Below are 23947 nucleotides of genomic sequence, written 5' to 3' on the forward strand. Positions count from 1 at the left end.
TGCGTTTCTTTGTGCTTTATTCACTCAGAAGGGTTGGAGTGGGAGTGCATAGGTGTGGGGGTGCTTCCTGTGTCAGGGCTGAGCCCACCCCCCGGCCCAGCTCAGACTTGCCTCCTTGGGTGTGGTTCCAAGGCACGTCCGTCTCCTCCCCTGTTTGGGTAGGGGTGGCGTGGGGTGCTAGGTGAGGTGGAGGCTTCGGGGTCAACAGTCCTAAGCCACAGGGTGTGTCGGGAGGAAGGAGGGCCTGAGGCAGGGGTCAGCCCTCCCTCCTGAGCTGCTCCCCCAGCGTCTCTGTCACCTTCTTCAGTTCGTCTCTCAAGTGCTCCAGCTGCTCCACCTCCTTTTCCTGGTGGGGTCAGAAACGGGATGGTCGGCACCCACCTTCAAAGGCAGGCCACCTCGGTCACTGTGATTGTGGGCCATGTCGGTTCTCATAGTGGCATCCAGCAGCGGTCGTTCTGATCGTCGTGGACCGCGATGGTGACCATGCTGACTGCCATAACCCCGGAAGAGTGGTGCTGGCTAACGTGACCACAGCCAACAGCAGTGGCTTGGGACTGGCAAAGGTGCCTGGGATGAGCACCTTGTGATGGTGCTTTATTTTTATTTTTAAGATGGAATCTCGCTGTCACCCAGGCTGGAGTACAGTGGCACGATCTCGGCTCACTGTAACCTCCACCTCCCGCGTTCAAGTGATTCTCTTGCCTCAGCCTCCCGAGTAGCTGGGATTACAGGCAGGCAACACCATGCCTGGCTGATTTTTTGTATTTTTAGTAGAGACAGGGTTTCACCATGTTGGCCAGGCTGGTCTCGAACTCCTGACCTCAGGTGATCCTCCCGCCTCAGCCTCCCAAAGTGCTGGGATTGCAGGCGTGAATCACCGCGCCCAGCCTTTTTTTTTTTTTTAAGATGGTTTTGCTCTGTTGCCCAGGCGGGACTGCTGTGGCACAATCATGGCTCAATGCAGCCTCAACCTCCCGGGTTCAAGCAATCCCACCACCTCAGCCTCCTGAGCGCTGGTACCACAGGCGTGCGCCACCATGCCTGGCTAATTTTTTAAATTATTTGTAGAGTCACGGTTTCACTATGTTGCCCAGGCTGGTCTCAAACTCCTGGCCTCAAGGGATTCTCCCGCCTTGGCCTCTGAAAGGATTGACCCTCCCTAGGATTACAGGTGTGAGCCACCATGCCCAGCCTGTTATGGCACTTTTGGTGCCACCAATCATGGTGACACCTTGTTTTCCATGACCCAGCAATGGTGTCTGTCTGTCACCTAGTGAAGTAGGCACAGCAGCCACTTTTCACAGTGGCCAACTTGCTAGTGATGGTGGCTTGCTTCTGTGCAATGGCGCCCTCTTGGTTGCTGTAGTCCATACAGTAGTATGGAAGTATGAGGTAGAGGCCTTGCACGGAAGTTGTTACCTAGTCGTGGTGTCAGTCTTGGCCACTGTGATCCACTAGTGGTGGATCTGGTGGTGCAGGGCCAACACCGGTGACTATTGAGTTTGTAACTCCACTGACCATCATCAACCCCGCCTCCAAACTGTTTTGGTGTTCCTCCTTCATCCCCCTACTCACCTCCCTCTCCGAAGCCTCCTCCTTCTCCTGCCTGGGCTCAGCCTCTGGCTGGTGGTGGTGGTGGTGGGGGTGGGGTGAGTCCTCGTGCCTCTCTCCTCCGCCTCTCTCGGCCCCCTGCCACAGGCTGTGGTCCCCACCCAGCACCCGCACCCCCTCCTCCTCTGCCTGGAACTGGGTCGTCTCTTTGTCACTGGCCTTCTCTGCCACCCGCTTCTGGAGGTCCCCTCCATTCTCTAGATGCCGCTGCCACAGGTCCTCAAAGGTCTCCACGGGCCCCCTCTTCCTCTCCTCCTTCTCCTCCTCGTCCTCCTTCTCTTCCTTCTCGTCCTCCTCCTGGTGGAGCTGGTGGTGCCCTTGCGTGCGGATGGCTTGTTCCTGGACCTCAGACTTGTGGGTCCTCTCTGCTACCTCCTCCTCTTCCTCATCCCTCACCTCCTGGCTGGACCTCGTCTTCCCAGCCTCCTGCTTCTTGAAATCCCCAAGCAGCAGGCCTTTCTCCTCGGTGGACGCACAGCCGTGGGGCTCTATCCCGCACAACTCTGGCAGAAAGGGAAAGGACACTGTCTAAGCATCCAATTGGGAAACTGAAGCCGGGCATGGAGGCTCACGCCTGTAATCTCAGCACTTTGGGAGGCTGCGGCGGCCGATCACCTGAGGTCAGGAGTTTGAATTGGGAAACTGAGGCCTTGAAGAGTTCTGGGCCCTGCCGAAGGTCTCACAGAGGGGCTGCCCAGACTGCAAGGGGAGGGTCTGATTTCATCCCACCCGGGAGGGGATGATCCCTGCCCCATCCGGTCCCTCTGCAGGGAGCCACAAGGGTGTTGCTAGTGGCCAGGCTCTGTCAGGTGTGAATGCTGGGCAGTGCCCTGCTGGTCCAGGCAAAAGGGCTTTGGGAATGAGGACCTCTTCCTCCAGGTAGCCTGGGCAGGAGAGCATGTGGGCACCTGGGCAGGACCCTGGGTGGGGTGGGATAGGGTCCCATGGGGCTCTGGAGGGCAAGTGGGGCCCGGGGCCTCCTTACCCTTGTGGAGAAGAGCAGTGCAGGGTCCTCTCTGGACCTGGCCCACCGTCAGCACCTCTGTGACCACCTCTGCCAGACAGCGGGTCAGCTAGGGGGCAGGGGTGCCGGGTCAGAGGGGAGGTTGAAGGCAGGGGAGATGGGGAGGAGAGCAGCTGGTTTGAGGGCAATGAGGATCATGGGGCAGGCTGTGCAGGGAGGGCAGGGCCCCAGCTAGGTGAGGCAGGGCAAGGGCTCCACACTCCTCACCTCCTCCTTGGAGGGTCTCGGTGTCAGGGGAGCAGCGGTGGCTGTGGAGAAAGGAGATGGCACCAGGCTTCGCCGCCCTGGCTGCTGTCCCCGGTACCGACCCCAGCTCCATGGGTGTCCCTGAGGTCCTCACACATCCCCTCCCCATCCCATCTGGCAGGTGTACTGTCCCCAGCTGGAGGCTCGGCCCCTGAAGCCTCCACTGGGTGCACTGCCCGCCCACTCCCACTGGAGTCCCTGCTCCCGGGCCCCTGGTGGGTCCCGCACTCACCTGCCCCCAGCAGGAGCAGCCGCAGCAGCAGCAGCAGCTCAGAGGCTGGCCCTCGGGGCAGCATGGTGGGCGTCCAGCGGGTCCAAGGCGCTGTGCGGGCCAGGGTTGCAGCGCCTTATAACCCACGTGGGGACCCCGCAGGGGAGGAAATGATGTCACCGCCGCCCCCTCCCTGCCCGCGGCGGGGCGACATCTGCGTGGCGGCCGCCTGCCTGAGACCCTCAATTATTTATGAGGCCTCCGCCCTGCACACACTCCCCTCGAGGCTTCAGGCCAGGACCGCAGCGCAGAGGGTGGGGGCCTCCCTTTTTTTGTTTTTTTGAGACAGGGTCTGGCTCTGTCGCCCAGGCTGGAGTGCAGTGGCGCCATCACAGCTCACTGCAGGCTCCTGAACACAATTGATCCTCCCGCCTCAGCCTCCTGAGTAGCTGGGACCACAGGCGTGCACCACCATATCTGGCTAATAATGTTTATTTTTTGTAGAGGCAGGGTCTCACTTTGTTGGCCAGGCTGGTCTCAAGACTCCTGGGCTCAAGTGATCCTCTCGTCTGGGCCTCCCAAAGTGCTGGGATTACAGGCCTGAGGGGGATCTCTTCCCAGAGCAGCAGGGTCTGGTACGCTTGCCCTCCATGCTGGCAGGTGGACCTCGGTGGGAACCCAGAGGCAGCCACTCACAGATGGACCTCAGGCAACTCCTTCCCTTCCTGGGCCCGTTTTCTCATCCAGAGAGTAGGTCTTTTTCTTTAAGAGACAGGGTCTTGTTAGTTGCCCAGGCTGGAGTGCAGTGGCGCAATCAACACTCACTGCAACCTCAAACTCTCACACTCAAGGGATCCTCCTGCCTCAGCCTCCAGATCAGTTGGGACTGCAGGCTTGCATTATCATGCCACAGTAATTTTTTTCATTTTTTGTAAAGAGGGGTTCTTGCTATGTTGCCTAGACTGATCTCAAACTCCTGACCTCAAATGATCCGCCCACCTGGGCCTCCCAAAGTGCTGGGATTACAGGCGTGGGTGAGCCACTATGATTGGCTGAGAGTGGGTCTCATAAACCTGCTTCCTCAGAGGCTGCAGTTGGCTTCTGGCCTAAGCCCCAGCTCCACCACATGCCAGCTGTGCAGCCCAGGACAACCGCTTAACTTCTCTAAGACCTGTTTCCTCACTGTAAATAGGGTTGGTGACAACCTACTCTACAGTTGGACAGTGAGGATTAAATAGTTGTGTGTACGGTGTTTAGGGAAGTGCGTGGTACTGGGAACTGCACACGTCCAAGCATCTTCAGTCCAGTAATTTTTGTTGAGCATCTACTACATGCCAGGTCCTCTTTTAGACCTGAGGCTACAGCAGTGAGCCAATGGGTGGATACCTCTGTCCTCCTGGAGCTAGTATTTGACACACATCAATATATATTAAGGAAGGCAGAAATGCATCAAAAATATAGTATCTCAGGCCGGGCGTGGTGGCTCATGCCTGTAATCCCACCACTTTGGGAGGCCAAGGCGGGCACATTACCTGAGGTCAGGAGTTCAAGACCAACCTGGCCAACATGGTGAAACTCTGCCTCTACTAAAAATACAAAAAATTAGCCGGGCATGGTGGCACTTGCCTGTAATCCCAGCTATGCGGGAGGCTGAGGCAAAAGAATCTCTCAAGAGGTTGCAGTCAGCCAAGATCACACCACTGCACTTCAGCCTGGGACGGTGAGACTCCATCTCAAAAAAAAAAAAAAAAAAAAAGTATCTCAGATGTAGATACTGAGTGCTGGGGGGGGTTTTACTGTGGTCACGGAAGACTTCTTGGAAGAGGTGACATTTGAGCTAAGGCCTGAGTGGTAAGATGGAGGCCAGCACACACCATCTAGGGGAGAGATAGCCAGAGAGGGAGACTCACTGATGCAAATGCACGAGTCAGGAAGGAGTTTGGAGAGTTTCAACATCAAGGCGGGTCGGGTGGACCGAGCAAGACAGAAAGATGGGCCGACGAGGAAGGTGGAGCGGTTCAGGTGGGGTCTTAGGGGCCTCGATGACCACTTTACCCTTTTACTCTGAGATGAAGCCACAGGAGACCTCTGAGTAGGGGTGGGACACCCAGCTGAGGCGCTCACAGGTCCCTCTGGCTGTGTGGCAAGGATGGAGAGCAGGGAGCCAGTGAAGAGGCTTCCAGGGTTAACCAAAGGGGAGGGATCGGGGAGCAGGGCCAAGGTGGGGTCAGGGAGGAGAGAACAGTAGGCAGAATCTGGAAATCTTTTTTGAGACGGAGTCTCACTCTGTCGCCCAGGCTGGAGCGTAGTGGTGTGATCTCAGCTCACTGCAACCTCTGCCTCCCGGGTTCAAGAATTCTGCCTCAGCCTCCCGAGTAGCTGGGATTACAGGCGCCCGCCAACATGCCCAGCTCTTTTTTTTTTAAAAGGAGTCTCGAACTGTAGCCCATGCTGGAGTGCAGTGGCGCGATCTCCACTCACCACAACCTCCGCCTCCCAGGATCAAGCGATTCTCCTGCCTCAGCCTCCCGAGTAGCTGGGATTACAGGCATGCACTACCACGCCCAGCTAATTTTTGTATTTTTAGTAGAGATGGGGTTTCACCATGTTGCCCAGGCTGGTCTTGAACTGACCTCAGGTGATCTGCCTGCCTCAGCCTCCCAAAGTGCTGGGATTACAGGCGTGAGCCACTGTGCCTGGCCAGATTCTGGAAATATTCTGAAGGCGGTGTTGCCAGGGTTGCTAATGAAGTGGATGTGGATATGAGATAAAAGTCGAGGCTAACCTGAAGGGTTGTGGCCTGGGCAGCTGGGAAAACGTCCTGGGATGGGCATGCCTGAGGAGGAGCAGGTGCAGGCAAAGTGATCAGAGGACCAGGTGGCTTCCCTGAGTTTGGGATGCCCACTGGGCCCCTACCTGGAGCTGCAGAAGGGACAGCTGCATGGGGAGCTGGGGACTGAGGGGTGAGGCTGGGGCTGGGGTCAGCTCGAAGGAACCCTCAGAGGGTGACTCTGTTCTGGCTTGTCCCAGAGGAAGGGGAGAGAATTCAGCATCCTCTCAGCAACCCTGGTGGCCCCTAGGCCAGCCTCCATGTGCACTGGGGTGTGGCTAGGCACTTCCAGCCATGGTCTTTGCAGCCACAGACCCTTTGAGGACAGTGCCTCCAAGCGGCTGCCCAGCAGCTCCTAGAGAGCCGGGCATCTCCCTTGTTCACAGATCCACAGAGGCCTTCGTCCTGACCATTTATTGGGGACTTTTTGCTCAGCACTGTAGGAGGAAAGAAGGAAGGAGGGATGGAAGCCTCTTCCTCTGCTTCTCCTGTCCCTAGAACCGTAATGCCCAGACGTCCTGCTTCCCACTGGGACCCTCAATGATAACAGGGTCAGTGACTGACTCTGAGGCAGCAAGGACAGAGAAGAGGTGGACCCCGGGGTCCAGGGGCCCGGGCGTGAAGCTGACAGGAAGAACACAGATGTTAGGATGGGCTCAGGAACACAGGTCCCAGTGTCCGGGGTCTCCTGAGCTCCAGGAAGCAGTGACACCCCCGAGGGCTGCTGTGGGTGGGTTCTCAGCTTACAGCAGGCTGGCCAGGCAGCCCAGGCTTCCGGGGCTGGTTGGGGCCGATGTACTGGAGAGGCACGTGGGTAGTCGCTGTGATCCGATCAGTGCCGAGGTAGGGCTGGAGGGCAGGGGGCACGAGCACTGAGCCATCCTGGGGACAGAGCAGACCTCAGGACATTGCAGATGCCCCAGCCCTCCCCGGCGCTGAGCTGCCTCTCTGGGTGGGCCCCTCGGCCCCTCACCTTTTGCTGGTTACTCTCCAGGAGTGCGATGAGGAGGCGGGGGACAGCACAGGCGGTGGCGTTCACCTGTGAGACAGCCATGCTCGGAACCAGGCGCCCACCCCAAGCTGAGCCTGGGGAGGAGCCAAGGTGGGTGGGTCTAGGGTGGCAGAGGCTGCGGGCGAGGGCACGTGAGCAGGAGGCTGTGCGGGCCTCACCGTGTGGGCAAACTGCAGCTCCCCAGTCTCGGTCTGGAACATGATGTGGAGGCGGCGGCTCTGGAAGTCTGTGCAGTTGGAAGCACTGGTGACCTGGCGTGGAGGAGCCGCAGGCTGAGCAGATCAGGGATGGGGAGCAGGCCCGTCCTCCTGCCCACCCCGTCCCCAGCGGCACAGGGCTCACCTCTCCAAAGTGGCCTCGGCCTGGCATCCAGGCCTCAATGTCAAACTTGCGGTAGGTGGGGAGGCCCAGTTCCTGGGTGGGCATATCTAGGACCCTGCAGTCAAGGACAAAGGTGTGGGGAAGGCCAGCGGGTGAGAGGAGCAGCAGGAGGAAGAAATGGAAACGATGGAAAAGAAGGCAGCCAAAAAGCAGGAGAAAGCCCAGGAGTTTGAGACCAGCCTGGGCAACATAGGGAGACCTCATCTACTCAAAAAAAACAAACAAAAAAAAGGAGATGATAGTGCCAAAGAAGAGAGTTGTGAGGCCAGGGGTGGTGATGGAGAACGTGGCACATGGAGGGGGAGGCACAAAAGAGGTTGATGGGAGGGGAAAAAGGCACGTGGCAGGGTCCACCGGCTGTTCACGGTGGCCATTCGTACATATGCACCTTCTAGGCACCCTTGTTTTTTTTTTTTTCTTTTTTTTTAAGACGGAGTCTGGCTCTGTTGCCCAGGCTGGAGAGCAGTGGTGTGATCTTGGCTCACTGCAACCTCCGCCTCCCAGGTTCAAGTGATTCTCCTGTCTCAGCCTCCTGAGTAGATGGGATTACAGGTGTGTGCCACCATGCCCAGCTAATTTTTACATTTTTAGTATAGATGGGGTTTCACCATGTTGGCCAGGCTGGTCTTGAACTCCTGACCTCAGGTGATCCGCCTGCCTCGGCCTCCCAAAGTGCTGGGATTATAGGTGTGAGCCACCGTGCCTGGCCTTTATTTATTTATTTTTTTAGAGACAAGGTCTCACTCTGTTGCCCCAAGCTAGAGTGCAGTGGCATGATCACAGCTCATTGTAGCCTCTACCTCCTGGGTTCAAGCAATTCTCCTGCCTCAGTCTCCCGAGTAGCTGGGACCACAGGTGTGAGCCACCATACCCGGCTAATTTTAAAAAATGTAAAAACGAGTGCTCGCTGTGTTGCCCAGGCTGGTCTTGAACTCCTGGCCTCAAGCAATCCTCCTGCCATGGCCTCCCAAAGTGCTGGAATTACAGGCGTGACCCACCACACCCGGCCTACGCTCCCAGTTTTTTACAATGGGTCACCCAGAAAAGAAGTCCACATTTCTCAGCCTCTCTTGAAAGCTGCGTGTGACTGACAGGGTGAGAGGAAGTGGGGCTCGCAACCTCTGGCTCCCCCTTTTCCCACCCTCACTCCCCACTGGGAGGTGAAAAAGCATCTTGGGCTGCACAGATGAGGCAGTGGCCCAGAGAAAGGAGGAGCAGCAGGAGGAAAGGGGCCCAGATCTCCACTCTGGCACACCGTGGGCTGTTCATGCTTCTGTTACAGTCCTGTGAGGGGCCACCGGCACACGGCAGACAGACTGGGATCCTGTATATGCTCCTGTAATCCTTGTACAGGAAAATGGGGGCAACGAGGGGGCTGGAGAGGTGGTTCCAGAGCGAAGAGCAGCTAGCCAGCCCCTCGTCCCTCCCCTACCCCACCCCTGCCATCCCTGGGCCCCTGGCCCCTCTCCGCACCGGAAGTGCAAGCCCAGCTCTGTCAAGATCTCCATCTGAAGGGACAGGAACTCCTCCAGCAGCTGTGAGCTCTGCTCCAGCCCAGGGCCTGTCACCCCAAACATCTCCACCTGGGACAGAGGGCACAGGAGTCAGGAGGCTCTGAACTCTTGGGGTGACGCCCCACCCCAGCCCCGGTTAGTCCCAGCGACACCAGCCTTGGTGAAGTGGTGTACTCGGTACAGCCCCCAGGGTTCCTGTCCCGTGTTCGTCTCCGCCCGGTAGCAGGTGCTGGAGCAAACCATCCTGGCAGAGAGCAGGGAAAGTCGGGTCAAAGAGGGAAGAGTGATTGTCACAGGTAGGGTAAAGGTCTAAGGAAACCAGGTGTCACCTGACTGGCAGGTCCCTGAAGGCCACGGCGTGGTCCATGAAGTAGCCTGGGAGGAGAGAGCACAGGGTGAGACAGGGCTGCCAGTGACCAGAGGAAGCCTTTGGGAGAATAAGAGGCACTCCCTCTGGTGGATGCAACCCCAGGTCAAGGCCCAGGGCTGGATTGTCACTGTCCTGCTATGCAGTAAACAACCTACACAGCCGTACATGTTGGCCCTGGGGCTGCTGAGCTGCTCTGGGCAGGTGGTCACCCCCAGCGCTCCCTGGATGCTCCCAGTTGTCCTTCCACATCCTTCCTGCTCCTCCCCACCACCCACACAGGTCCTCACCTGCAAGCCCCACCTCCGCTGTTCCAGCCAGGTTGAGATCTTTGAAGCGAGCAGGGTCGATGTTGTAAATTTGGGATGGGTTGGCATTTGGTGTCATCCCACAGCCTTCCTGGGGGAGGAGGCCAGGCCACAGGGGTCAGGGGACAGGTAACCCTGGCCTCTCGTTTTACAGTCACAACCCCAGCTCCTCCCCTGAATACATCTGGAGCTGCCCTGGCCTCCCTGGTATAGCCTGGCCCCCTCAACCCAGCCCCAGGGCGGTCTCCTCAGGTTTCCCTGCCTCGGGCACCCACGGCAGGGCCTGACACCCAGGTGGGCGAGGGAAGCGGAGAGGCCTTACTCACAAACACTGCTCCACGGAGAAGGTCTGGCACCGTCATGGGGGTGAAGCCCTGTTCAGGGGAGAGGATGAGTGAGCAGAGCTGGGACCCCTACCAGACCCCAAGCTCAGCCCCGAAGAAGGGGTGCTGCAGAGTGAGCCAGCGGCTTCCAAAGCCCCTTCCTCCTCAGATGAAACTGAGGCAGGGGCTGGTGCAGTGGCTCACACCTGTAATCCCAACACTTTGGGAGGCTAAGGTGGGCGGATCACTTGAGGCCAGGAGTCTGAGACCAGCCTGGCCAACATGGCAAAACCCCCTCTCCACTAAAAAGACAAAAATTAGCCGGCATGGAGATTGTGCTACTGCACTCCATTCTGGGCAACAGAGCGAAACTCCATCAAAAAGAAAAAAAAAAAAATTAGCCAGCATGGTGGCATGTGCCTGTAATCCCAGCTGCTCAGCAGGCTGAGGCAGGAGAATTACTTGAACCTGGGAGGTGGAGGTTGCAGTGAGCCAAGATTGCGCCACTGTACTCCAGCCTGGGTGACAGAGTGAGACTCCGTCTCAAGAAACAAAAAAGTCCAGATTTGGCCATACCCTCCCCTGCTTAAAAGCCTCCCATGGCTCCCTAGTACCCTCTGGAAATGTCTGAGTCCCTCACGGTGACCAGTGCTCCGTGCAAGCAGTCCTTGCCATGTTTCAATGGATGCTGTGATTCTCAAATGCTCCCTCTAGACCGCAAGCAGGCAGTGAGGTGCAGTGATTACAAGCACAGGCTGTACGCCCAGCTCCAGACTGGCTGTGGGACGTTGGGCTATAGGTACCTCCCCTCTCTGGGCCTCAAGCCCTCTCTCTAAAGTGGGGATGATGACAGCACCCACTTCATAAAGTTGTCGTAAGGACTAAATGTGTCAATGATACACATGAAGCTCTGAGAGCAGTGACTAGGGCAGAGCAGAGGTCACCCCCATCCCCGTTGGGCCTTCTGAGCTCAGCTTCGATGCCACTCCCTCCAGGCAGCCCTCCTATCTTGGCCCATACCCGGTGGAGAAGCTTGTTGAATGTGAAGTTGACCAGGCCGTGCTGCAGGAGGGCTCCAGCCCCACGCAGGTAATAGGAGCGGTGGCCAGACACGTGGGACAGGCGCCTGGGAGACAGACAGACAGGCGGGTGCACATGGGCCAGGCTGGCAGGCAATGTGGGGACGCAAACACCCAGGGGAAGAGGCCCGGCTGCTGGGTGGGGCTGGGGCATCAAAGATTCATGGTATTTCCACATCTCACGCTGAGGCCAATGAGGCAGGAGCCAGCTGTCGGGGTGCAGGCAGCTGGGAGAGGGGCGCGGGGAGCCAGGGGAGGGGCTCACTTCTGACGGATGATGTCGAGTTTCTCGCCAATTTCCAGGTGGCCCCGAGGTCGGAAGGAGAAAACTGGATGTGGGTGAAAAGTACCGGTGTAAGGCAGCGGGGAGAGAGGGATGGGGCCCAGATAGAAGCTTCCAGAGACAGCAGAGAGGAGGGACGGTGAGAGAAAGTAAACGAGGGGCAGGAGGAGAGAAGGGAGAAGACACGGAAAGAGAGGGAAAGGGAAGAAGAGAGAGACAGGGAGGGAGGGAGAGAAAAGCAGAGACAGGGAGAGGAAATGAGAGGAGGCAGAGAGGGCAATAAGAGGGTGCGGGGTGGGGAAGGCAGAGTTAGAAACAGAGGAGAGAGGCCAGAGGAGAAGGAAACACCACGAGGAAGGGAGGAGGAGAATCAGAGAGAAGGAGGCACAGAGTTGGGGAGAAAAAGCCCTGGAGACAGGGACCAAAGCAGGGGGGTCAGAGAGAGAGACAGAGACAGAGACACACTCACACTCACACACATACATACACAAACAGAGATACACACAGAGGTACGCAGACACACACACAGATACAGACACATACAGATACACAGACACACAAAGACAGACACGCACACACAGATACACACAAATACACACAGATACACAGACACACAGATACAGACATAGAGATATGCAGATACACACACAGATGCAGACACACACAGACACACAGAGACAGACACATACACACAGACACAGAGAAAGACACACACACACAGATACACACAGATACATAGACACACACAGACACACACACACAAACACAGATATACACACACAGAGATACACACACACAGATACAGACATACACACAGACACAGATACAGACACACACAAACACAGACACACAGATACAGACACACATGACACACACACGTCACACAACACATACATACACGACACACACTCACACACATACGATACAATCACACAACACAGGGTGAGACTGCCCAATGGTGAAGGGGGAGAGAATGAAAACCCAAGGACTGCCTCGCAGAGACAGCTCGAGCCAGGCCAAGGCAGGAAGCTGGAGCCACCTCCTGTACCGCCAGGAGTTCTCCAGGCTCCAGACATGTTCCCAGACCCCAGGGGCCCCCACCCCGAGACCCCAGAACCCCCACAATGCAGGGCTTGTCAGCTCCCAGGCCTGGGGTGTGGCCCACCTGGCTTGTCTCCGACCACGTGGAGCACTCGAGCCTGGCTCTCATCCCCGACAGGCTGCAGGGACACAGCAAGAGTCATGGGAAGGTGGCACTAGGCGGGCCCCTGGCCTCCCTGCCACCGAGCATGGTGCTCACCACGTCTGGGTGGGTCTGGTTGGGCAGCTTCAGCGCCTGCAGGTAGAACTGCTCCTCAAGCTGGGCCTCCCTGGGGTACAGGTGAACAAGCTCCTTCCGGATCTCCCGGCCACGTGCCCGCAGACCCTGGTACTTGGGATCCTGGGGGCAGCACAGGTGGGGTCAGCGCGGGAGAGGGTCAGGACTCCCTCAACCAGTGAGACCTTGATCCTGACCGGCAGAGCCCCTGTGGCGGACATTCATGCCTCTTCTCCAGGCCCAGGATCTTGCATGTCTTTCAGAACTTCCCTTACCACCACATGGCAGGTTTGTGGGGAAAAGAATCAGGCCTGGCCAACTAGAATGTTCTATTGCCTTGGCCACAATGACTGGCTCAGAGACAGGCACCTGATGTCAGCTGAACTCATGCGAATCAGCCCCAGGACTTTAACTGGAGCTATCAGGGAAGTATGCTTGACTTTGCCTCCCACTTACACAAGGAGAGAAAGCTGGCCTGGGAATGGGAGGGACGTAGGACCAAATATGGAGCCAGCACCTGGATCCAGCCGCACCTGAAGCCAGTTTTAGTTTCATGCATCAATAGACCCTATTTTTTTTTTCTCTTAAACCTGTTTGAGTTGTTTTCTGTTACAATAGTAGAATCGTGACTGGCAGGGTATCCTCCCTGCCCGCCCCCAACCCTGGATAGGACATCCACTCTCCACAGTACCTGCTGCACTTCACCACTGTCCTGGTTTGCCTGGTAGAAAAGAGACAGGGTGGGTGATTAGGTTGATAAAGTCGAGGGTGGGGAAGAGAAAAAATGGTGAAAGGTCAAACAAGGCCAGAGGATCTTAGTCTCCTGCTCTGTCAGTGCCTAGCTGGGTCCCTCTGCAACTCTTGTGTTTCCGTTTCTCTATTGCTAACGCATAAGGAGGCAAGATAATTAACAGTAATCACAGCCGCAGCTCCGTGTAGGAAGTGCTGCCTCCACGCCAGGCTCTATGTACAGGGCTCTCCCATGCCATGATTTCTTTATAATCCACTTTAGGAGGTAGGCATTCATGTAAACCCTGTGATATGGTTTGGCTGTGTCTCCACCCAAATAATATCTCAAATTGTAATTCCACCTGTTGAGGAAGGGACCTGGTGGGAGGTGATCGGGTCCTGGGGGCGGTTTCCCCCATGCTGTTCTCCTGATAGTGAGTTCTCACGAGATCGCTTTTAAACACTGGTTTAAAAGTGTTTGGCATTTACCCCCTCTGGCTGTCTCCAACCATGTGGAAGGGAAAGTGCCTTGCTTCCCCCTCTGCCATGATTGTAAGTTTCCTGAGGCCTCCCAGCCATGTGGAACTGTGAGTCAATTAAACCTCTTTTCTTTATAAATTACCCAGTCTCAGGTATTCTTTTTTTTTTTTTTTTTTTTTGAGATGGAGTCTTGCTCTGTCGCCCAGGCTGGAGTGCAGTGGCGCTATCTCGGCTCACTGCAAGCTCCACCTCCTGGGTTCATGCCATTCTCCTGCCTCAGCCTCCTGAGTAGCTGGGACTAAAGGTGCCTGCCACCACGATCGGCTAATTTTTTTTTTGTACGTTTCGTAGAGACAAGGTTTCACCGTGTTAGCCAGGATGGTCTCGATCTCCTGACTTGGTGATCCGCCTTGGTCTCCCAAAGTGTTGGGATGCTGGGATTACAGGTGTGAGCCACCGCGCCCAGCCCAGTCTCAGGTATTCTTTATAGCAGTGTGAAAATGGGGTCAGGCGTGGTGGCTCACGCCTGTAATCCCAGCACTTTGGGAAGCTGAGGTGGGCAGATCACCTGAGGCCAGGAGTTGGAGACCGGCCTGGCCAACATGGAGAAACCTTGTCTCTAAAACCTTGTACTAAAAATACAAAAATTAGGCCGGGCACAGTGGCTTACGCCTGTAATCCCAGCACTTTGGGAGGCCGAGGCGGGCGGATCACGAGGTCAGGAGATCGAGACCATCCTGGCTAACATGGTCTCTACTAAAAATACAAAAAAAAAATTAGCTGGGCGCGGTGGCGGGCGCCTGTAGTCCCAGCTACTCAGGAGGCTGAGGCAGGGGAATGGCGTCAACCCGCAAGGCGGAGCTTGCAGTGAGCCGAGACAGCGCCACTGCAGTCCGGCCTAGGCGGAAGAGCAAGACTCCATCTCAAAAAAAAAATTAGCTGGGTGCGGTGGCACATGCCTGTAATCCCAGTGACTTGGGAGGCTGAGGCACGAGAATCCCTTGAACCTGGGAGGTGGAGGTTGCAGTGAGCCGAGATCGTGCCACTGTACTCCGGTCTGGGTGACACAGTGAGACTCTGTCTCAAAAAAAAAAGAAGAAAATGGACTAATATACCCTGTCTGTAGATTCGAAAATGGAGGCTCAGAGAGGTAAAGTCTATCAGTGTGCATTTGAGGGCCTGCAACCAAGGCCCCTTGACATTCTGAACCTTCCATGATCCTAAGCAGCTGAGGGAATCGAACAGCCTGGGTCTGAATGTTGGGCACCTACGTGCTGTGAGCCCTTGGGCAAATCTCTGCCCCCTCTGAGCCGCAGTATCCCCATCTGTGAAGTGGGATGGTAACAGGACCTCCCTGGGCAGGGCTATCGTGCAGCTTCCCTAAGAAGATGAGTTAGCACTCAAAGAACATTAAATGATCCATTGTGTTGCTTTCATTGGTTGTCCATGATGTAGACAGCTCGAGGCTGGCCACTCAGTAGGTGCTGGGAGATGTGATTCTTGGTGGCAGAGGCCTCCAGAGTGGTAAAAACCAACTGCCTGGGTGCGAACCTTGCCTCTCCCACTTCCTGGCTGTGAGACTTACGTACTTTTTCTGGTTGTTTTTTCTCGGAGACAGGGTCTCGCTCTGTCGCCCAGGCTGCAGTGTGATGGTGCGATCATAGCTAACTGCAGCCTCAAACTCTCGGACTCAAGCGATCTTCCTGCCTCAGCCCCAGAGTAGCTGGGACTACAGGTGCGTACCCCTACACCCGGCCATTTAGGCCCGTTTTAACCTCTTAGGGTCTCACTTTTTCCCAGCTGTAAAATTGGGTTTGTATTGTTCCTGTGTGACAAATGGCTGCGAGGATTAAGAGTATGGAAAGCACCTGGTATGGTGTGTAGCGATTTCTACATAAAGGTCTGCTGTTGTTTTTATGCCGTCTGTGGCAGACACTGTTGGTTGTCTAACCCTTGTCTAACCCAAGATACCTCCTTCCAGGCCAGGTGCAGTGGCTCACACCTGTAAGCCCAGCACTTTGGGAGGCCAAGGCGGGTGGATCACCTGAGGTCATGAGTTTGAGACTAGCTTGGCTAACATGGTGAAACCCCGTCTCTACTAAAAATACAAAATTAGCCGGGCGTGGTGGCACATGTCTGTAATCCCAGCTACCGGGGAGGCTGAGGCAGAAGAATCACTTGAACCCAGGAGGCCTAGGGTGCAGTGAGCCGAGATCATGCCACTGCACTCCAGCCTGGGTGACAGAGTGAGACTCGGTCCCAAAAAAATAAAAACAAAATAAAGATCCCTTCTTCCTCCTTCCCCACAGAACTCTAACTCAGTTCACCCTTCCCTGGTAGCCTGTAGTTCAGGGGAAGTGGGCCCAGGTGGAGGATGGCCTCTGATCAGCCTATGCCGGCTGCTGGAACTCCATTCCTTCGGCTGACAACTGGAGTGGGGTGGGGGTCTGGGCCCAGGGGACACGAGGGGACTCTGCTGGATGCTTCAGGAAAGGTGTACTTGCTCCTGAAAAAGGAACTCAAGCCAGAGAAGTCTCTGTCTCCTTCCCGTGGCAGAGTCATGTGAGGAGATGCTGGACTACAGCAGCCATCTGGAAACCCTGGTGGGGAAACTGAGGAAAGATCAGTGCAGTGAAGTTGCCAGTGCAGAGAGAAGGAAAGGACCTGGGCTGGGGATGCTGGAAGAACCACTAATTAATCAGCCCTAGGGATGCCAGGGTCCTGCACAGCTCGCTACATGAGGTAATGCATGTCCACGTTGTTCACGCTTGCTTATTTATTTATTTATGGAGTCTCGCTCTGTCGCCCAGGCTGGAGTGCAGTGGCGCCATCTCAGCTCACTGCAACTTCCGCCTCCTAGGTTCAAGCGATTCTCCTGCCTCAGCCTCCCAAGTACCTGGGATTACAGGTGCCCGCCGCCATGCCGCCTAACTTTTGTATTTTTAGTAGAGATGGGGTTTCACCATGTTGCCCAGGCTGGTCTCAAATTCCTGACCTCAGTTGATCCACCAACCTAGGCCTCCCGAGTAGCTGGGATTACAGGCGTGAGCCACCGTGCCAGCCTGTTCAAGCTCTTTAAATTCAGTTTCCTGTTACCTGTGTCTAGAGACACCCTCGTGGCCACTCCCCACCTACTCAGGGCCCCATGCTCACCAGCAGGGCCCGCACTCCCTCAGTCACAGCTGCCTTCTCTTCCTCCAGGCTCCGGATCTGCTCCCGCAGCTGCCTCAGCTCCTGCCATGTCGAGATCTGGGGTGGATATAAGAGAAAAGGAGGTGAAGCAGCCATCGCCCCTACCCTTCTCTCTGGAGCCCACTGGCCACCTGGACCTGCAGGGGAGTGAGGCAGAGATCCCTACCTAGCCCTCAGTGGCCATCCTCCCCTCCTCCCCTTCAGTACTGGAATGCCCTGAGGTTCAGCTGGCCACACAGATGTCCAGAATTCAGACACACTGGCCGAGCATAGTGGCTCATAACTATAATCCCAGCATTTTGGGAGGCCAAGGTGGGTGGATCACTTGAGATCAGGAGTTCAAGACCAGCCTGGTCAACATGGTGAAACCCCATCTCTACTAAAAATACAAAAATCACCCGGGCGTGATGGCAGGCACCTGTAATCCCAGCTACTCAGGAGGCTGAGGCACAAGAATCGCTTGAAACCAGGTAGCGGAGGTTGCACTGAACTGAGATCGTGCCACTGCACACTCCAGCCTGGGCAACAAGAGTGAAACTCTGTCTCAAACAAACAAACAAAATCTCTAAACTAGCACTTTAAAAAATCATGGCTGGGTGCAGCACTTTGGGAGGCCTAGGTGGGAGGACTGCTTGAGTGAGCCCAGGAGTTCCAGACCAGCCTGGGCAACATAGGGAGACCTGCCTCTAAGAATTTTTGTTTGTTTGTTTGTTTGTTTCTGAGACAGAGTCTCACTCTGTCACCCAGGCTGGAGTGTAGTGGCACGATCTTGGCTCACTACAACCTCTGCCTCCCAGGTTCACATGATTCTCCTGCCTTAGCCTCCTGAGTAGCTGGGACCACAGGTACGCGCCACTGCACCTGGCTAAGTTTTGTATTTTTTAATAGAGGCAGGGTTTCACCATGTTGGCCAGGCTGGTCTGGAATTCCCGGCCTCAAGCAATCTGCCTGCCTTGGCCTCCCAAAGTGCTGGGATTGCAGGTGTGAGCCACAGCACCTGGTCTCTACAAAAAAACTTTAAAAAAATTAGCTGGGTGACAGATTGACACCTTGTCTCAAAAACAAAAAAAATTGTTAAAATATACATAATATGGGAGGCTGAGGCAGGTGGATCATTTGAGCCCAGGAGTTCGAGACCAGCCTGGGCAACATGGAAAAACCCTGTCTCTACAAAAATTAGCTGGGCATGGTGGCGCACGCTTGTAATTCCAGCTACTTGGGAGGCTGAGGTGGGAGGACTGCTTGTGCTTGAGCCTGGGAAGTCTCACGGAGCCTGAGAGGCTGCCGTGAGCCAAGATCATGCCACTGCACTCCAGCGTGGGTGACAGAGTGAGACCTTGTCTCAAAAAAAAAAAAAAAATTATTATTTTTTTGAGGAACTGCCATACGGTTTTCCATGGCAGCTGTACCACTTTATACACATTCCCAACAGCAATGCACAACGATTCCGACGTTTCCACAACACAATTCTTGCCAATACTTGGCCTTTTCTGTTTTGTTTTTAATAATAGCTACTTGAGGCCGGGTGTGGTGGCTCACACCTGTAATCCCAGCACTTTGGGAGGCTGAGGCAGGTGGATCACAAAGTCAGGAGTTCAAGACCAGCCTGGCCAAGATGGTGAAACCCCGTCTCTACTAAAAATACAAAAATTAGTTGGGGGTGGAGGCGGGCGCCTGTAATCCCAGCTACTCGGGAGGCCAAGGCAGGAGAATTGCTTGAACCTGGGAGGCGGAGATTGCAGTAAGCCAAGACTGCACCACTGCACTCTAGCCTGGGCGACAGAGCAAGACTCCATCTCGAACAAACAAACAAACAAATAGCTACTCAAATGCACATCTAAACTACCACTTTGAAAATGAAGAGAATAGCCAGGCGCAGTGGCTCACGCCTATAATCCCAGCACTTTGGGAGGCTGTGGCGAGTGGATCATTTGAAGTTAGGAGTTCGAGACCAGCCTGGCCAACACGGCGAAACCCGTCTCTGCTAAAAATACAAAAATTAGTCGGGTGTGGTGGTGCATGACTATAACCCTAGCTACTTGGGAGGCTGAGGCACGAGAATCGCTTGAACCAAGGAGGCGGAGGTTGCAGTGACCGGAGATTGCGCAACTGCACTCAGGCCTGGGCGACAGAGGAAGACTCAGTCTTAAAAAACAAACAAACGAACAGACAACAAAAAAAATACCCCGGCCCCGCAAAAAAACCAACAACTAGCACTTTACAAACGAAAGAGAATATAATTAAACAACAAGAATGCATCACACATGGTAAGAGCAATAATTGTTAATGAAACTGGTTTCAATTTTGGGTGTGTGTACCGGGTCAGGATGTGAAATGTATTTCTTACTCTTGGCCACAAAGTTTGAAAAAGCCTGCTAAAGGATGTGACGCTCTAAATTATCTACATGGCCATCAAATGGAATTTTCCATCCTACCTCCAGGCTTTTGTATATTCTGGTCCCCTACTTGGGATACTCTTCTTCCCTCTTCCCTGGTGATTTCTCAATCCACAGATCTTTGTTTAATGCCACCTCCTCTGAGAATTCCTCCCAGGCTGTCCTCCACTTTGCCTTCACAGCATTTACAACAGATTATAATGAGTATATCTGTCTCTATGAATTCGATTACTCTAGGTAGTCAAATTTACCAGAGATTGTAATTAGTATATACGTATAGTTGTATATGTTAAATGTCTTTTAGTGGGGTGTGGTGGCTCACATCTGTACTCCTAGCACTTTGGGAGGCCAAGGCGGGTGGATCACTTGAGGTCAAGAGTTCCAGACCAGCCTGGCCAACATGGTGAAACCTCATCTCTACTAAAAATACAAAAATTAGGCAGGTGTGGTGGCACGTGCCTGTAATCCCAGCTACTCGGGAGGCTGAGATGGGAGACTCACTTCAACCTGGGAGGCAGAAGTCGCAGTGCACTCCAGCCTGGGAGACGAGCAAAACCCCATCTCAAAAAAAAAAATGTCTTTTACTAGACTGTGAACTCAGATTATGAGAGGGCACAGCAGGCTACTTAAGATTGTGGAGTCTGGGTGTGGTGGCTCATGCCTGTAATCTCAGCATTTTGGGAGGCCAGGGTGGGAGGATCACTTGGGCGCAGGAGTTCAGGACCAGCCTGGGCAACATAGTATGTCCCTGTCTCAACAAAAAATACAAAAGTTTAGCCGGGCCTGGTGGTGTCTGCCTGTAGTCCCAGCTACACGAGAGGCTGAGTGGGAGGATTATTTGAGCCCAGGAATTCAAGGTTCCAGTGAGCTATAATTGTACCACTGTACTCCATCCTGGGCGACAGAACAACACCCTATCTCAAAAAAAAAAGTGGATTCTAGGCCAGAAAGCACAGGTTAAAATTCCCACTCTGCCACTTCCCAGTTGCATGACCTAGCGCAAGTGAATTAGCTTCTGGAAGCCTTAGTTTCCCCTCTGATAACATGGGAGAAATAATGACACCTACTTCATAGAGTTGTTGTGAAAATTAAACGAAGTTAAAGTGAATAAAGCACTTCAAACAGGCTGGGAGCGGAGTCCAAGAGAGGAATGGGAAGACGTGGGGACCCCACTATCGTTAGCACCTCAACACAGAGATATCGTGAACCCGGTCCTAATTCCCTTTTATAAGTGCTAGCAATTTTATTATTATTCACCGCATATTTGCAACATCTAGAACACCGGAATATAGCAGTTGCACCTTAAGTATCAGTTTAATAGAACCATTCATTAATGGATTCATTCATTCATTCATTCATTAACTCTATTTAACTGCCTGCTATGTGTGGCGGAGGTGCAGAACTCTCCCTACCTCTCTCTCCAAAGGCAAGAGCTCCACCACACCCCAGCTCTGACCCCGTCCGATTCACACTTGGCTCCCCATTTTCCTTTGTGGTCTTAGGGAAAGGCTGGCATGAGGTTGCAGCACAGAGGGCAATGTCACATGGCAAGTTCCTAGAGGACAGTAGGTACCCAGCGAGCAATATGAAACAAGCGCATAATGGGTGTCTAGGACACAGTAGGCATTCTTGGCACATCGTAGGGCCTCAGCACTCACTGAACAACTGGCACATAAGTGGGTGCCATGCACTAGACGTTGGCTAACTTGGGAAAGAACTAAAATTCCTACTATAGGTTCGCCCCCTGCCGGAGGGCATCTTGCAAACCCAATTCTTCCGTAAAGCAAACGCCGGCTCCCCAGGCCGGCGCAGGCGCACTCACGATCGCGGGCAGGTCCGCCGAGCGCAGCTCCCCCTTGCGGAGCTCCAGGGCGTGTGCGGCCTCTTCTGGGCATGCGGAGAACCGCTCTATGTCCAGCTGAGGGAGTGCACTGTAGCCCTCGCGCGCATGCTCGTACAGGAGGTTCCGGTTTCGTTTCTCTGTAGCGAAACTTCTCCTTGGACTATCGTTGGAGATGCAGCCTCCCCGGGGCCGGAGCCCCCGACGAGTCAGCAAAGGCCACAAGCGCCGCGCCAAGGACGCAGCCATCTTGGACCGGGAACAAGGCGGCACTTCGTCCCGCCCACTCCACGTTTAGACCAATTGCAAAGCAGCGAACCTGATCGTGACGAGCCAATCAGATCCTGAGGAAGGTTGACCGCAATAGAGTCGGTCGTCGCCCAATCGTCGTCTGTGTCCCGCCTCTTCAGTGACGCGAAGGCAGAACCAGCCAATCCCTGCACGGATAGCGCCCGGAAGAGGCTAGAGGCAGGATTCAGCGTGTCCGCGACCTCCCCGTTAAGGCCTGTGAGGTCGGTGGAATTCTGGGGTCCCCCAAATCTACCAGGCCATCTCTTCAGTTTCCCACTTCTTTATGTGTGCGGGCGAGAGTGGTTGGGCCCTCGGGAACCCACTCAGAGCGAGGCTAAATTTACGGAGGGACTTTCTGTTAGCAGCATGAGGGCCTGTGGTTAGACCTGTAGAGGTATTTCCTTTGATTTAAGCCAGAAAGTCCTGAGAGCGGATCGGGGGGCATTTGCGGATCGGCCACTTTTTCCTCCTTTCTGAGTCTTTTATCCCCTACCACAGGGACGGCCCAGGCGGCAGGATGTCCTGGTCTGGCCTTCTCCGTGGCCTCAACACGTCCCTAACTTGTGGTAAGTGGGGGACTTGGGCTTCAGGGACGAGGCTAGAGGAGAAGGGTTACTCGCTCTTGGACTTGTGTGCCTCCGTCGGAGCACCGAGGGAAACGGGGGTGGAAAAACGCGGTGGGGTTTTGGCAGAGCTAGGGCTGCTAGAGCAAGAGGTGGGAAGCAGCTGCATGGAGGGCTACTGCGTGTCAAGCGGCGTTTGGGTCAGTTTTATTATTTATTTAAGATCTCTCTCTGTCGCCCAGGCTGGAGTGCAGCGGTGTGATCACAGCTCACTGCAGTCTCGACCTCCTGGGCTCAAGTGATCCTCCCGCCTTAGCCTCCCAAGTAGCTGGGACCACAGGCCTGCAGAACCACAACCAGCTAACTTTTTGATTCTTTGTAGAGAGGGAGGTCTCCCTGTGTCGCCCAGTCTGGCCTTAACTCCTGAGCTCAAGTGACCCTACACAGCCTCCAAAAGTGCTAGGATTACATGCGTGAGCCACTGAGCCTATTATTATTTTAAACAGCGTTAAAAATAATGCTTCCTGGCCAGGCGTGGTGGCTCACGCCTGTAATCCCAGCACTTTGAGAGGCTGAGGTCAGGAGTTCGAGACCAGCCTGACCAACATGGTGAAACCCCATCTCTACTTAAAAATACAAAGATTAGCTGAGCGTGGTGGTGGGTGCCTGTAGTCCCAGCTGCTCAGGAGGCTGAGACAGGAGAATTGCTTGAACCCAGGAGGCAGAGGTTGCAGTGAGCCGAGATTGAGCTACTGCACTCCAGCCTGGGCGACAGAGTGAGACTTTGTCTCAAAAAAAAAAAAAAAAAGGTAATGCTTCCTTGAAGAATAAAGAGTTACTTTTGTCTGTAAATAACACTAGACGTGAACAAATGCATCCTTGTAAAGTGCTTTAAACAATGCCTAAAACACCAAAATTGAGTAGCTACTACACTAGGATCTGTTCTGTGGGATAATAACCTCTTTCGGCCCTCTCCAGGCCCAGCTCTGGTTCCCCGGCTCTGGGCCACCTGCTCCATGGCTACCCTGAACCAGATGCACCGCCTGGGGCCCCCCAAGCGGCCGCCTCAGAAGCTGGGCCCCACGGAAGGCCGGCCGCAGCTGAAGGGTGTGGTCCTGTGCACGTTCACCCGCAAGCCGAAGAAGCCCAACTCGGCCAATCGCAAGTGCTGTCGAGTGCGGCTCAGCACTGGCCAGGAGGCCGTCTGCTTCATCCCCGGGGAGGGCCACACCCTGCAGGAACACCAGATTGTCCTTGTGGAGGGCGGCCGCACCCAGGACCTGCCAGGTGTCAAGCTCACCGTTGTGCGTGGCAAGTACGACTGTGGCCACGTGCAGAAGAAGTGACGGTTGGGGGCACAGTGGGCCGCAGGGTCCTCCGATGCTGGCCTTTGCGCCTCTAGAGGCAGCCACTCATGGATTCAAGTCCTGGCTCCGCCTCTTCCATCAGGACCACTGTTAAGCCATAGGAGTCCTGGAGGTGCAAAGGGTGTCCCTCTGTCAACACCCTTGGCTCCTGTGTTTAGAGGGGTGGCCTGAAGGACCTTTTCTGCTGGGACAAGACACTGTATTGCCCTCTGCTGGGAAGGGGTTTTAATAAACAGACCCTGGCGCTTGTGATGTGAATCCCCTTGTGGAGTATTTGCCCTCCGTGTGGCTGTGGCAATGGACATCTCTGAGCTTCAGTTTCCTCCTCCAGAAAATAGCTCCATTGGTGGTATCTCCTTTGTTTGGTTTGGTGAAGATTAAATTCGATGCTCTATGTGCATAACACGCATGGAGGGCTACTCTTTTTTTTTTTTTTTAGACAAAGTCTCGCTCTGTTGCCCAGGCTGGAGTGCAGTGGCGCGATCTCAGCTCACTGCAACCTCTGCCCCCCCGGGTTCATGTGATTCTCCTGCCTCAGCCTCCCGGGTAGCTGGGATTATAGGCGCATGCCACCAGGCC

The 23947-nt window shown here is 54.9% G+C and overlaps 3 protein-coding genes across 9 annotated transcripts in view; 1 reads left to right on the top strand and 2 right to left on the bottom strand.

The window, feature by feature from the left end:
• Positions 1-6772, bottom strand: CCER2 (coiled-coil glutamate rich protein 2). 3 transcript variants are annotated; one of them, XM_054540374.2, is made up of 7 exons: positions 6673-6772; positions 5881-5931; positions 3117-3206; positions 2846-2886; positions 2600-2687; positions 1579-2117; positions 1-346 (listed from the first exon to the last, which is right to left on the bottom strand). In XM_054540374.2, the coding sequence occupies exons 2-7, from the start codon at positions 5927-5929 to the stop codon at positions 257-259; spliced, it is 897 nt and encodes a 298-aa protein (XP_054396349.2). In that variant the 5' UTR covers positions 5930-5931; positions 6673-6772; the 3' UTR covers positions 1-256. The 3 variants fall into 3 exon arrangements, with proteins under 3 accessions (XP_054396349.2, XP_024093711.3, XP_054396350.2); XM_024237943.3 differs by lacking the exon at positions 5881-5931 and having other exon boundaries at positions 6673-6748; XM_054540375.2 differs by lacking the exons at positions 5881-5931; positions 6673-6772 and adding an exon at positions 3614-5754.
• Positions 6325-23947, bottom strand: part of SARS2 (seryl-tRNA synthetase 2, mitochondrial) — a 23803-nt gene continuing 6180 nt past the window's right edge. The window contains exons 1-17 of one of the 4 annotated variants that reach the window (XM_054538323.2): positions 21130-21396; positions 16873-16968; positions 13202-13231; positions 12967-13043; positions 12493-12562; positions 12358-12412; positions 11175-11238; positions 10851-10956; positions 9834-9881; positions 9490-9598; positions 9162-9207; positions 8989-9076; positions 8792-8901; positions 7280-7373; positions 7096-7188; positions 6899-6964; positions 6325-6807 (exon numbers count right to left, since the gene is read on the bottom strand). In XM_054538323.2, coding sequence (XP_054394298.1) covers positions 6664-6807; positions 6899-6964; positions 7096-7188; positions 7280-7373; positions 8792-8901; positions 8989-9076; positions 9162-9207; positions 9490-9598; positions 9834-9881; positions 10851-10956; positions 11175-11238; positions 12358-12412; positions 12493-12562; positions 12967-13043; positions 13202-13231; positions 16873-16968; positions 21130-21396 — 1563 coding nt within the window. In that variant the 3' untranslated portion in view covers positions 6325-6663. 4 annotated transcript variants of the gene reach the window in all.
• MRPS12 (mitochondrial ribosomal protein S12) lies at positions 21618-23777 on the top strand. Of its 2 annotated transcripts, none has more exon segments than NM_001132122.1 (3): positions 21618-21659; positions 21937-22004; positions 22980-23618. In NM_001132122.1, coding segments are annotated over 2 exon segments (417 nt in total). In that variant the 5' UTR covers positions 21618-21659; positions 21937-21955; the 3' UTR covers positions 23348-23618.

The sequence above is a fragment of the Pongo abelii genome, chromosome 20 (assembly GCF_028885655.2).
Source record: "Pongo abelii isolate AG06213 chromosome 20, NHGRI_mPonAbe1-v2.0_pri, whole genome shotgun sequence".
Taxonomy (NCBI): domain Eukaryota; kingdom Metazoa; phylum Chordata; class Mammalia; order Primates; family Hominidae; genus Pongo; species Pongo abelii.

Excerpts from the sequence above, each read along its gene's own strand:
- CCER2 (XM_054540374.2), bottom strand. The coding sequence starts at position 5,929 with ATGCCCATCCCAGGACGTTTTCCCAGCTGCCCAGGCCACAACCCTTCA. Across the intron at positions 3,207-5,880 it reads CCCAGGCCACAACCCTTCAG|CGCCTTGGACCCGCTGGACG; the intron begins GTTAGCCTCGAC and ends TGGCCCGCACAG. Across the intron at positions 2,688-2,845 it reads CGAGACCCTCCAAGGAGGAG|CTGACCCGCTGTCTGGCAGA; the intron begins GTGAGGAGTGTG and ends CCTGCCCCCTAG.
- MRPS12 (XM_054538370.2), top strand. The coding sequence starts at position 21,956 with ATGTCCTGGTCTGGCCTTCTCCGTGGCCTCAACACGTCCCTAACTTGT. Across the intron at positions 22,005-22,979 it reads CAACACGTCCCTAACTTGTG|GCCCAGCTCTGGTTCCCCGG; the intron begins GTAAGTGGGGGA and ends GGCCCTCTCCAG.